The sequence below is a fragment of the Python bivittatus genome, unplaced genomic scaffold, assembly GCF_059951505.1.
Source record: "Python bivittatus isolate LINGU-HERP-01145 unplaced genomic scaffold, Pbiv_v1 ctg000700_np1212, whole genome shotgun sequence".
NCBI lineage: Eukaryota > Metazoa > Chordata > Lepidosauria > Squamata > Pythonidae > Python > Python bivittatus.
The window spans coordinates 21,841,036-21,853,550 of NW_028277098.1; the positions used below are offsets into that span (position 1 = coordinate 21,841,036).

The following is a 12,515-nucleotide window of genomic DNA, read 5'->3' on the forward strand; positions in this document are numbered from 1 at the left end:
TCTTATAAATAAATATATTTTGCAGTATTGACAATTGTATTAAATTGTTTTGATCTGTAAGGACATTGGCTTTCATCATGATCCCACTAACTATGGGTTACACAGAGCTCTATGCTTGTGAGGGCTAGAATCTAATCTCCTCTGGTCATTGGGAAATGATCTGTACATCTGTTAGAGTTTTCGTGCTGTATTAAAAAAAGGGACTATATACAATTCCATATCATGGCTCAACAGAGGTTTGTTCTTGCCAAATAAGCACACTGCTTCTTCTTGTTAATTTATAGCCAACATTCTGACTTGAAGTAGCTTTTCCCATATTGGGCAAAATGGCTAAATTTTTCAAAACCCAACAGTTCATTGTATCATCAGCCTTTGATTATCATTTTTAAAAATGGAAATTAATCAAGAAGTGGTATAACTATTATGAGGAACAGGATAATTCAAATACTCTTTTTTTTCTTGAATAAAAAGATATAGATTTAAACTGCTGTCAGCTTTAGCCATCCAGTGACAGCTGAACGTATCAAAAACAGAGGAAAACACTAACATAATTACATGTGTTGTTGATGTTGCCCCTTTTAATAATAAATACAGCAGTATTAACTTAATGCAAGGGTAGTGCATTTGTTATCTATTCATTTGGTAAAAAGTCCAAATGTTTATTCTGAGGAACTTTTCACGATTGTTCAAGGTGCAAATATTGGTTCAGTATTTTGCCCTGCAGTAAGCTGATGTGTTTGAGACTTGAAATCTTGTACCTATACATCATGATCATACAGCCATAAGCCACTCAAATTATATCTTTTTAGACAAAGGGAATGCTTTATTTCACTAAAGATTCTACCTTTTTTTCTGGAAACCTGGTAAGAATTGCAAATATTACTCAAATAATAATGGATGTATCCACCAATATATGCGGTCAGACCAGATGTTTGAACACTCTTCTAAGCCATTGAATATAGCATAAGTTGAAAGACTGTAAATCATACTGATGACTGTAGAATGGTAGGAGGCTTATTATCCACAGCAGTTCTTTTTTACTTGTTTGATAGAGCCCACATGCATAAGTCAATTTGCTTTAAAATAATTTGTGTTCTTGTAAAATGATTTCTGTACTTTCCTAAATCATGGAAATCACATTTTAGCTAATTTTGCCAAGTTATATTTTTTAATTATCAGTTTAATAATTTTAAGGATAACTTTTAAGATACAGAATAATCCTAATCATGTTTTGAGTTCTTAGGAATTAGTGTATCACAACAGTGTTTATTATTGTAGGCCATCTACATTGTCATAATATGTGATACATACCTGCAGATGTCTATTTGCCCATTCATAAGTATGCCTTTGAAAGAATACCAATTCCAAGATTGATTGATTTATATTTCAAATTTAAATACTGCCCATCTCACGAGGAAGTGACTCTGGGCGGTTCACAATAAAACAACAAATAAATATTAATTAAAATACAATAAAAACAATATAAAAATACAGTAAAACCAAACACATACACAAATAATAATATCTTCCAAGATGCTGGTGATCGATAAGATGTTAACATATCGGATTATTTAAGATTAGTTGCTGTTTTTACTCTCTTAGAGTTGGTTAAGATATATCTAAAAACACTCACTGAATTTTCATCCTTCCTTAACCTCCTTTAATAGCAGGCCTGCAACTATAATATATTCCAAACTGTCTTAAAAATGCCCCAAGATAAAGGAATACTTTAAAAACCTATACACAGATTTTCAGAAGGTATCAAATAGATTTACTTACTTACTTACTTTATTTTTAATATTGTGTAAGGCAAGAGAAAAACAAAAAAATAATATCTCAGAACACTATCTCAATATTCAATCATACATTACATATAACATAAAATGTATCAAAAGAAGAATTTTTGTTAGCACAACTTACATAATGATTCATCCGTCTGAGAGGTCACTATTCGGATTTTATCAGTTTTTCCATAAAAGCAATTGACCATACTATACTTAGCATGCCAATTCTTCAATCATAGGTTATCTAGAAATCTTCCCCTTTTGAGCAATTACTAATCTTGCAGCCAGGAATAAGAATTAGAATACAATAAACTACTTTTTGTTTAGTTTAGAGTTATCTCCCTCAGAAATATGTAATAATTCCAACTCTGAAAGACATTCTGTTTTTCTGTTCAGTTGTTATAGCTTCTTTGAATATTGTCTTTCATTAAGGCATTGTCTTTTTACAAGTCCACCATATATGAAAAATTCTGATTGCAGCCCCTCCAACATATTGATGAATAAGTATGAAATATTTGTGCTAATCTAGTTGGAGTTAAATGCCAATGTTGTTATATATTCTTGTATGGAAGCTGATAGAAAAATACCTGATTTCCAAAGTGTTTTTCTCTTCCATTTGTTTTCCTAAATCAGTACTCCAAGCTTATTTTAAACTTAGAGAAGGGGTCAGTGTATCACATAGTTAATTTTGCTTTTGACCTCGGATTTGTTAACTGCATTGTGCAAAGTTTAGGTCAATATATTGCAAAATCCCATAGCATGGCATTATAAAGTATTTTTTAGTATATTTAATTCTTTCATGTTGATACATTGGCAACCACAAAAGGGGGAAATGACATCACATTAATGACATGAATTATGTAGCATATGTCATTTGTGTCATGATGCCAGGGTGTGACTGACATAAATTACACCATTAATTTAATGGGCAACATGACACCATGATGCATGTGACATCTATTGGGACCACAACCAGATACTTCTATTCTAATATATGGTTGTTAATTAAGAACAGATTGGCTTTTAACATTTTTTTCTACTGTGTTTCAGCAAAGGGAAAAAAAAAATTTTTTTTTTTAAAGAAAGAATATCCCAGGATCCCTTTCTCCACTAATAATAAAGTCTTTTGGAGAAAAACCCTCCAGTTCAGTTGCCACAACATTTTTATAATTTCATTTAAGTGCTTTTGTTTTTTTAAAACAGTAGTGGGAATCCTATGAATGCATGGCTTAATTTATTTAAGTTTCATATTCTTATGTCCACTTGAATGACCTGGTTTCCACTATTTTCCCATAAAGATAAATCTAGCTAAGAAGGACTGGGAGAAGTGCATGAGACTCAGAATTTAGGAGCTTTATTTAAATGTTGCCATTTTGTTCTCAGTTAAATTAGATTTTGACTGTAAACAAAGATCATTGCCATTGTCAAATGCTTCTGCACTGTATAATGTTCCTCTGTGCTTTTTTTTTTTTTAACAGTGTAGAAATAGATAATATTTATTTAAAATTGCAAGTTTATAGTGTACTTCTAAACTGTTAGACTGTTGCTTCTGTTTTAAACCATAGGTGCCTGTAACCTTCATGTATACATATTGAAGTACTTTAGATGATGCCTAACATGATCATAAAAGTATGACACTTCATAATAAGGAATGCAGTACTATGTATGTTTGGTAGCAAAGCCCAGTGAATTCAGTGGGAATTGCTTCTGAGTAATCATTCCAGCTAATCTGAATATATGCCAGAGAAGCTGGAATGGGGTGGATATTTTATATTTAGAAATCTTCCTAAATACTGGTTGGTAGTATGCAAATAATTTCCTGTTTCTTTCTGTTTTCAACTAAACTGGTCAGTGGTCGATGAAGACGGTAAGGCCTGTGTGCTGATCTGTCTGCTGTAGTTCGTAACAACAGCATGATAATAGCTTATCCATTTCATAGTTGCTTTGAGTCAGTTAGTCAGATTGTACATACTTTTGTTTGTCCCTTTGTCTCATAATCCATTTGTGCTTGGTGTAAACAAAACAAATTCCTGCTATTTTATAGATTGTATAGTTAAAGTAGGATGTGTTTATACATTGCCTTTATAAAATGAGAATAATTTTACCTAGAGCTACTTGAGCTCCATTTTCTACACAAAATGTATAAAATTGGGTCCACAGGAAAAATCAGTCTTGTGTGTCATAGAGTTGTTCTGTTTGAATTATTGAATATTTGCAATTATTTGGGGATGAACTCCATTTTCTGCATCCAGTTCCACAATACTGTAAGCAGGGGCCCTTACAGCCCTGGTGCATCCTTCAATGGTGCTCTGAAGATTTTGGAGATAATAGATGAAGCATACAACAGGATTTAGGGAAGAGAAAAATTAGCTTTGCATAAGAGGTCTTCTACTTACATTACATTGGATTTCATCCATTATTTAGAAGTGATGTAAAGCTGGTTCATTGGTGATAAAATAATCCATCATCCTTTTCATTAACATAACATTAGAAAATCTTTGCCAAAGTTGACTTAATCAGAAAAAAATGTCCTTAACATATTTTTCAGCGCAGTTTCATATACTAGTCATATTGTATTCAGGATTGGTAAAAAAAAAAACATACTAAATCTATTACTACCAATTTTGAGTTAATGTTCTATTTACATCATTTGCAAGTTTTAAAAAATGAATTTAAAACAATATCTAAATATATCAAGATAATTCTAAACATTTAATGTTATTATGGAAGTAGTGAAAAATGAAACTTCATTTTTGAGTTTAATTTACTAATATTTAAAGAAATATTAGAGAGTATCACTCTAATAGTAAAACAGTATTAAAACTTAATAATATGCACAATCATAATACTGCATAATGTTTTAGTTTATTTTGTGAATCAGCAGGGAATTCTACCATTTAATATAAAAGAGTTGCTGATAAAAGTGCCTCATAGACTTGGAAAAAAGGAAGGGAGGGTGTGAATATGATTTCGGCTATCTTTGCAACTGATAAAGTATGAAACATAATTTCCATAAATGAATGTTACTGTAAGATCCACAGCCTCCTGCTGCTTTGGTCAAAATGAGGAAACCAACATCCTGCTGCAAATTCTGCCCCCTTTGGACATGTGTACAACATCACAATGTACGCACAAAAGTGGCAGGGCTTGCAACATGATGCTTCTGTCAGACTGCTTTGTCTGACATATCCCTGCATATGCTCCTGACAGTTACTGTATATTAATTCTTTGACAGAAAATTACACAGAATTCAGTAGAAATGATACTGAAAAGGCTAGAAACAAATTTTGCTTATTGTACTGAAGGCAGCTACCTTTATCTGAAATTAGTTTGAAAGGCAGCATTCTTGTAGAAATTTCTGAGTTATTCAGGTCCTAATCCCATTCAATTTCTTAGAAATTTGGGTATCCCTAGCTCTTATGGGATACTCTTTGCACATGATAAATGCTTCCTGTGTTACATTTAAGAATAAAAACATTATATAAGAGTAAAAAATTCCCATCAAAAACTGCTTTTAAGTGGCAAAGAACACCAGTAACATCAGTTAAATTGTAATAATTGAATATAAGATGATATGAAATTGTTATGTTTTAACATTATTATATATCGGAACTTCACTAGACACTCTGTTCTGAAAAAATGCATACAGCAAAACTATTGATCTGGAAAAATTAGTATGAAATTATGTAGGAAGATGGACTTAATAAGCCTGATTGTTTAGCTTCTCTAAGCAGATGGTAAACCATAAAAACACAGACTTGTAAATTCCTGTTTGGATTGTAATTAATCAGTGAGTACTATAGTTAATTTATTAAATTGTTAATCACATGTGTTCAAGTAGGTGGATTTGTGAATCTTTTCTTTGAAACAGATTGTTTATAGCTTGGGATTTTCTAATTATATTCCCAGCCAACTAGTGCTGAATGTGATAGAAATTGCTTGTATTCTCTTCAATATATTAGGACGATTTGGAAAGTAATTTTTTATAGGTAAAAAACCAAGTTTTCTATTTAAATTCAGTCTGAGTTACTGCCAAGTAACTTGATTTAGGGGTATATTGCAACCAATCAAACTTTCCAGAAAATAGAGCAAAATATATCATGATGAAATTAATTTGTTCTCATGTTCTTCAGCTAAACAAATAGAGGCTAAAAGGAAGTGGCTATGGTTTGCAGATTTGGGGTGGTGCTGTTCTTGGTTTTCTGTCAGAGAACTTATTTTGATCTAAACTCTGGCATGAGAGCTTCCCTGTGAGAGAAGTTTCCAACATGTTTCAGTGAGGCATGAGGTTGCCCACTTCCAAGCTCACTGATAGCTCTTCTTCATAAGAAATCTCTTTTGTGCTAAAGAAGGACCTTCACCACTGGTGAATGGGTTTGTGAAGACCTATTATCAGGCCAAGAATTACACAACCAAAATAGGAGTGTCCTTAATGTATGCTGTTGTGGCATTCACTCTTGTGCTCACCGGCTTTACCAATATTAGTTTTATTTACAAATAAAATAATTAAGGGAAAACTTGTTGGCACAAATTTCCCCTACACTATAATCACAGTTAAAAAAGTTCTCAACACATACAAGTATTCTTATATTAAACTAACATTTCAAATCTGGGTAAAACATCTAACTACTTATGGTTGACATTGGCACAAATTTACTGCTTAACAACAATTAAAGGTGAAATATAGCTTTGCTTTGGGAAAGGAGTATGCATTCCTGAGATTGGCTCCCAACTTGCTGTTTGTAGTTATCAGGGTGCTAGGTTTATGTATTTTCAGAGAAATCTTTTTAGAAAATGGCAAAACATTTATATGATCTCAAGAGAAACCAAAGTATGCATTCTGTCTATATTAGCCTTTTTGGATGGTACTGCGAGAAATAGTTTAATGAAACCATATCATTTCTGGATTTATTTATTTTTTTGTACTTCAAATAATTTCCAAAATTGAAAGAAAATGCATTACGATCCTTTTATTGGATCAATTTCCTTTTCTATAACTTAAGCTTATTATCTTTTCTTCTGTTGTTTGTAATAAGGAAGAATATTGTTATACTCTGTTCTAAGCACATTGAGACAGAACATAGTAATCCACTGCATCCATTTGCAAATTGTTTGATTGTCACTTTGAAATAGCAGGTCACAATAGGTCATCAGGGTATCAAATTCAATATTATATATGTATTTTTCTAGAGCCATAGTTTGCAGCATTGTTGAAGTAGATAAACAGTTTCATTCTACTGTATTATTCAGCAAAGAAGTACTATTGGATTTGTCTAAACTATCAGTAGAAGTATCAGTGGGAGAGCTGCCATTTCTAAGTTGTGTTTTCTTTGGTTTTAGGGTCCTTCCCAAGAAGATTTCAGTCACCTGCCACCAGAACAAAGGCGGAAAAAACTGCAGCAGCGGATTGATGAACTTAACAGAGAATTACAGAAAGAGACAGATCAAAAGTATTTATGTTATTCTGACTCTTGATGCTAATTTTATTTTTCTCTACCTACAATTTGAAACTCATTCACTTCTAGCATCAGTTTAATTTGATTTATCATAAACCCTCCTAAGTATTTAGAATTTTGGTTCTTCATTGTGATCTGTGAGATTCACATTTATAGAGTTTGAATGATATCAGTCCACCTTATGTAGCACTAAGGCTCAACTTTTATTTCTAGAAAGATAATGTGAGAAATGGGAGTTTATTGTTTGGGTAGAATGCAAAGAAAGGGTTAACTGATAACTAGCATCTAAGGCTTAGATGCTTAGATTCTAAGCATTTAGGGGAATGTGGCAAGAAAGAAGATAACAGTGGAGAGAGGGAATTGACAATTATAGAGTATAAAAATAGGGAAAGAAAAAAATAATTAGTATATAGAAAATCAAAGAAAAACATGGATAATCTTTGTGGTAATGGTAATAAGTGTCAATGTACCTCTGAACAGGAACAGTTTACAGCCTGTACTATCTGTTGATACAGTGTTATTGTTTGACAGAATTTTAATTGTTCATAATCCAACAATCATCTGAGTAAATGAGAGACAAACTATAATAATCTCATCCATGTGTAAAATAATGTCATTCCAGAAAAGAACTGGTAAGAGAGGAGGTAACCTCTATATAAAATAAAATCTTATTACAATAAAATTCTATGTTTATCATCTTGGGATGATGACTGCAAGATTTTAAAATATATTTACTTGCCCCAAAGCAAACTCAGAAAAAAAAAATGATTCCACTTCTGACCAAATAAACCTAGGCATACCCATATGTACAAATCACAAAAACTGAAGGTAACTGTGGGTCTTCAAATGATCATCTATGAATTCAGAATTTTACTCCATTTTTGTGCTTTGGATTCTGTTAGGATTGGACACATCTTTTGATTTTGAATATTGTTAGAACTGAGGTTAGCAGGTGCCATATGCCACACCAAAGGGCATTTGTGATACGCAAAGGGGACAGGTTCCTGCCAAGATCTGTGAAGCAATAGAAAGTTCCAACCCATTTGTGTGAATTCACAGATTAATAAATTGAAGTATCACAATAACAAATAAGTAGCTAGTTCAGTTATTTTGGCTTTGGTATGCAATCAGTTCTCTTTCTCCACAAATAATGATAAATGGAGGCAGGCTGTTGAGCATAATTTTTTTTCCCTTGTAACTCCTAATGATGAACTCCTAACAATTGCATTTTTCTATAGAGATGCCCTCATCAAAATGAAAGATGTGTATGAGAAAAATCCACAAATGGGTGATCCAGGTAGTCTTCAGCCAAAATTAATGGAAACTATGAACAACATGGACCGTCTCCGAATGGAAATCCACAAGAATGAGGTTAAAATCTGTTCATTGGATAGTGTTTCAGACAAGGATTAGTACAACTTTTCACCGTCTCTTAAGCAAGGCATTCTCCAAGTTCCAAAGAGGCATTCAAATGAAAGTAGGCAAAGCAGTCTTTGCTGCAGCATTGCAGCAGCCTCCATTTCTTAGCCAGCTAGGTGTAATGTTTTAATCCAATTAAATGCAGCAACAATAATTGGTGATAATTGTGTGGATGGTTTTGCCTGCAGGATACCTAAAAATATTCAAGGCCTATACTAAATCAAGGAGTTTGTAAGTTTTCTTACATAATAGAACATTTGGAAGTACTTTGGTTAGAAAAATATTTTGGTGGACTCAGTTTTATTATATTATTAATATAAGTCTGCCCCAATTGTAAAATAACACACTTTGGGGAGTATATTAGGTCAGCTTAATTCTTAAATGAAATTGGAAGTTTGGGAAGCAGACAAGGACAGTCGCAAAGTATAGTTTGACTAGTTTCAAATGGTGATGAATTTAACTGTGTTGGATATTAGTTCATAAGTTGGATATTAGTTGGATAGAGTTCATAAGTGGTGGTTTCATGATAGCTGAACACAGAACTGATTCTGGACTAAACATTTATTTCCCTCGACCATACATGCATGTTTGTGTATCCGCAACACAAGTCAAACGCTCCTTCTCAATTCTCTATCTCCCTTTAGTATTTTTTTAATGTACCTTGGCATTCTTTTCCCTATCACCCCCAAGTTACATTTGTCTGTTTTCTCCTGGATAGAAAGAAATATTTCCAAATTTTTATCTGCCTATGAGTATTCCTGTAAGGCCCATATGGAACCAAATGCATAACTAGATCCCTAAAGATTATGTCGGAGGCTGTCAATTTTCATTGCAGTATGCCAGTCTCCTTTTAAAAAAAAACCTTAAAAACAACCTAAAGCTTCTTAAGAAGTACAGCCTAGAGGTTCCAGAAGTATCCTGGGTGCACGTTGAAGACCCCACAGTTATGGTCTCTGTTCTTTAGGTGAGATGGTGACCCTTCCCTTTGACAAAGTGACTATGGTTGCTTGGCCCTGTCTGCTTTATAAAAGGGAGAACCTTTTGCTAAGATAACTTGAACAGGAGAGCATGATTTTTATTTTTCATGCTGGCACAAGTAACCAGTTTCTCTCTCTCTTCAGGCATGGCTTTCTGAAGTTGAAGGTAAAGTAGCAACAAGAGGAGACCGAAGGCACAGCAGTGACATCAACCATCTTGTAACCCAAGGAAGAGAGAGGTCACTATATTAAACTTTTTTTAATCTGAAGTGCCAGAAGATGGCAAAGTAGATTTCTAAAACAAGTAATCTAGCAACTGTAACTGATATGGCTAAAATATAGAGCAGTGCAAATCCTCTGAAAGAGGTGCTTTGCAACAGCAGGAACGTGTACAGAACATCTCTCTTCTGACTGTCTATGCATCCCCACTAAGACATACTTAGAAGACATAGCTGATTTAATTATTGGAAGAGAGGTGCACCATATATGTTCCTGTGGATTGCAAAGTGCCTTCTTGCATTGTTCTACCAGAAGTGCACCTTCTCTGTAGCAGCACCTGCCCTCTGGAATGAGGTTCCCTTGAGATCTGGATGGCCCCCACTCTGCTGTTGTTGAGAAGAGCCATGAAGATCTGGCTTGTCACCCAGGCCTTTGGCAAAGGAGAATGAGACCCCTATCACTTTACTAAAATATACAAAAGGGGTTGTTAAAGCTGAAAATATATGCGATACGTAAAGCTGTTGTCTTTGGTCATGTTTTGGGTAACTTTCAACCATAGTTGGGACATTTTATCTTTTCACAAGATCTTTTTTGTCTCATCATCTGGGAGAAACTTTGCATTAAATCTTCATGCTACAAGAAGTTTTATTTATGTATCCCCAGTTTTGTTGAACTTTCTGATTGGGGAAGGAAGTACCTGCCACTTCCAATGTTTAGTAGCTTCCCCAACCCTGATTTTTTCTTTTAATATCTTTTCTGTTACATGTTGATACATATCTGGAGATATTAACCTTGAATATTGCTTTGATAATACAATTACATTTTTAGTTGATTGATTTCCTTCATATATTAAAAATTACTGTAATATTTTAAGAAAGAGATATATGCATGTGTCTCGATAGACAGAAAGAATGATTATTTAGAAAGCAATGTTAAATATATGTATCGCAAATCATAACAAGTGTTCACGAAACTAGAAGAATGAAAGGCTCCACTTGTGAAAATGCCTTCAGCATTATACTTCAAATGCTTTTAGCCAACTTCATATAGTTCTCCTTTTCCCAACCCTCTCACCCTCCCCCCCCCACAAAAAAAGCTCTACCATTCTTCAGTTTGATTTGCTTGACTACTGCTAATGAATAAATACGCTTCTCTTCATTATATTGCAGCTGATGGGTATCAAGTTTGAAACTGTGAGCTAAGGATTGCTTATTCAGGCAAAGCACATTGAAAAAGTAAAACACACTCCTACACATTCCACCCTTTTTAAAGCAGGCAATGGAAAAAATAAGCTTTTTAGGAAAGCAAATTGTTTGCTTTTCTATTTTAAGTAAAGCAGGGATTAAAGATTATGGACTCTTTCACTTTGAAAGTTTAAACAAGAATGTGTATGGTTATTTTTGTCTACTATTGTAACCATGTGTGGTGGAGGGAGGCAAAAGAAGAAGTAACAGGAGAGGCATGATTTTATTCCAGTAGACGGAGTGCACTTAAAGTACCATTACTAATGTTCTATATTTTGATATGCTGAACAAGTGCTTTTGCTTTTAAAGGCCAGTTTATTTTCTGTCTGCAGTAAAGTTCAGCCCCTGCCTGTATTTGTCAGTAACATTTAACAAGTGTATGATGGGTTTGTCAAGCATTGTTTACTTCAACAAAGGTACATGATTTGCAATGAAATCTGAAAATGTTCTGAGATTCTTTTTAATTTATGAGAAATCTATGAGACTTTTGGTTAGAGAAATTACAAAGATGTTTTGTGTTATCTATTATATTGTAGTCCTGAAGGGAGCTATACTGATGATGCAAACCAAGAAGTTCGAAGCCCACCCCAGCAGCATGGCCCTCATAATGAATTTGATGATGAGTTTGAAGATGATGATCCTTTGCCGGCTATAGGACATTGTAAAGCTATCTATCCTTTTGATGGTAAGGTTAATTTTATATACTTAAGTCTGTATATAGGATAAATGTGAATGAATAAAACATTTTTTCTTAGCTCCAGAAACATTTTCCTGTAGTTAATGGAAACAAAATACTCATCAGGACGTTTTGTGTTTTCATTGTTCAACAAAAGAAGATGTGTAGTGTTGGAATGTTTACACTATAAGAACAATGGGAACTCAAAGCAAGGCCTTTGATTTGCCACAAAAGTAGGGTTAGTCTCTGCTGAATCCTCCACCTACCCAAGCTACAGAAATACTGGCTTCTTTGGTTATTGGCTGGAGGCTTCTTCTTAATGCATAGTATATTTGGTAAGGTTGTGTTTTTCAACCTACTTGAAAAGCTCAGTGAACATTTTTTTTTGCATTTGGCAACTGGAAAGCTCAACATCATAGCATTACTAGCTGTAATAATATGCATAATGCATACTTAGTCATTTGACAATCCATCTAAGAAAGCATTGCCCAAGATAAATGCTACAGTACAACCCATGACCTTAAACCTCTCCATATCAAAGACAATAGTAAACATATCAGTCAGGCAGATAGGAGTCTTTTCTTAATGTGCAGACAGTTTTCTTAATCCAGCCAGTTATAGGACATTGGAATGCTCAGTCCAATATAGAACACTCAAAACATTTACTCCAGGCTTGGTGTATGTGCACAATCCTCTGTTCATGTGTATACACACACAAACCAAACCACACACAAACACAT

The 12,515-nt window shown here is 33.8% G+C and overlaps 1 protein-coding gene across 2 annotated transcripts in view; it reads left to right on the forward strand.

Moving 5' to 3' along the window:
- FNBP1L (formin binding protein 1 like) overlaps positions 1-12,515 on the forward strand; it is a 57,305-nt gene that overhangs the window by 40,672 nt on the left and 4,118 nt on the right. For both annotated transcript variants that reach the window (XM_007422845.3, XM_007422846.3), the window contains exons 10-13: positions 7,125-7,234; positions 8,479-8,611; positions 9,781-9,875; positions 11,636-11,784. In XM_007422845.3, the coding sequence (XP_007422907.1) occupies positions 7,125-7,234; positions 8,479-8,611; positions 9,781-9,875; positions 11,636-11,784 (487 nt within the window). The remainder of the gene's footprint in view (positions 1-7,124; positions 7,235-8,478; positions 8,612-9,780; positions 9,876-11,635; positions 11,785-12,515) is intronic.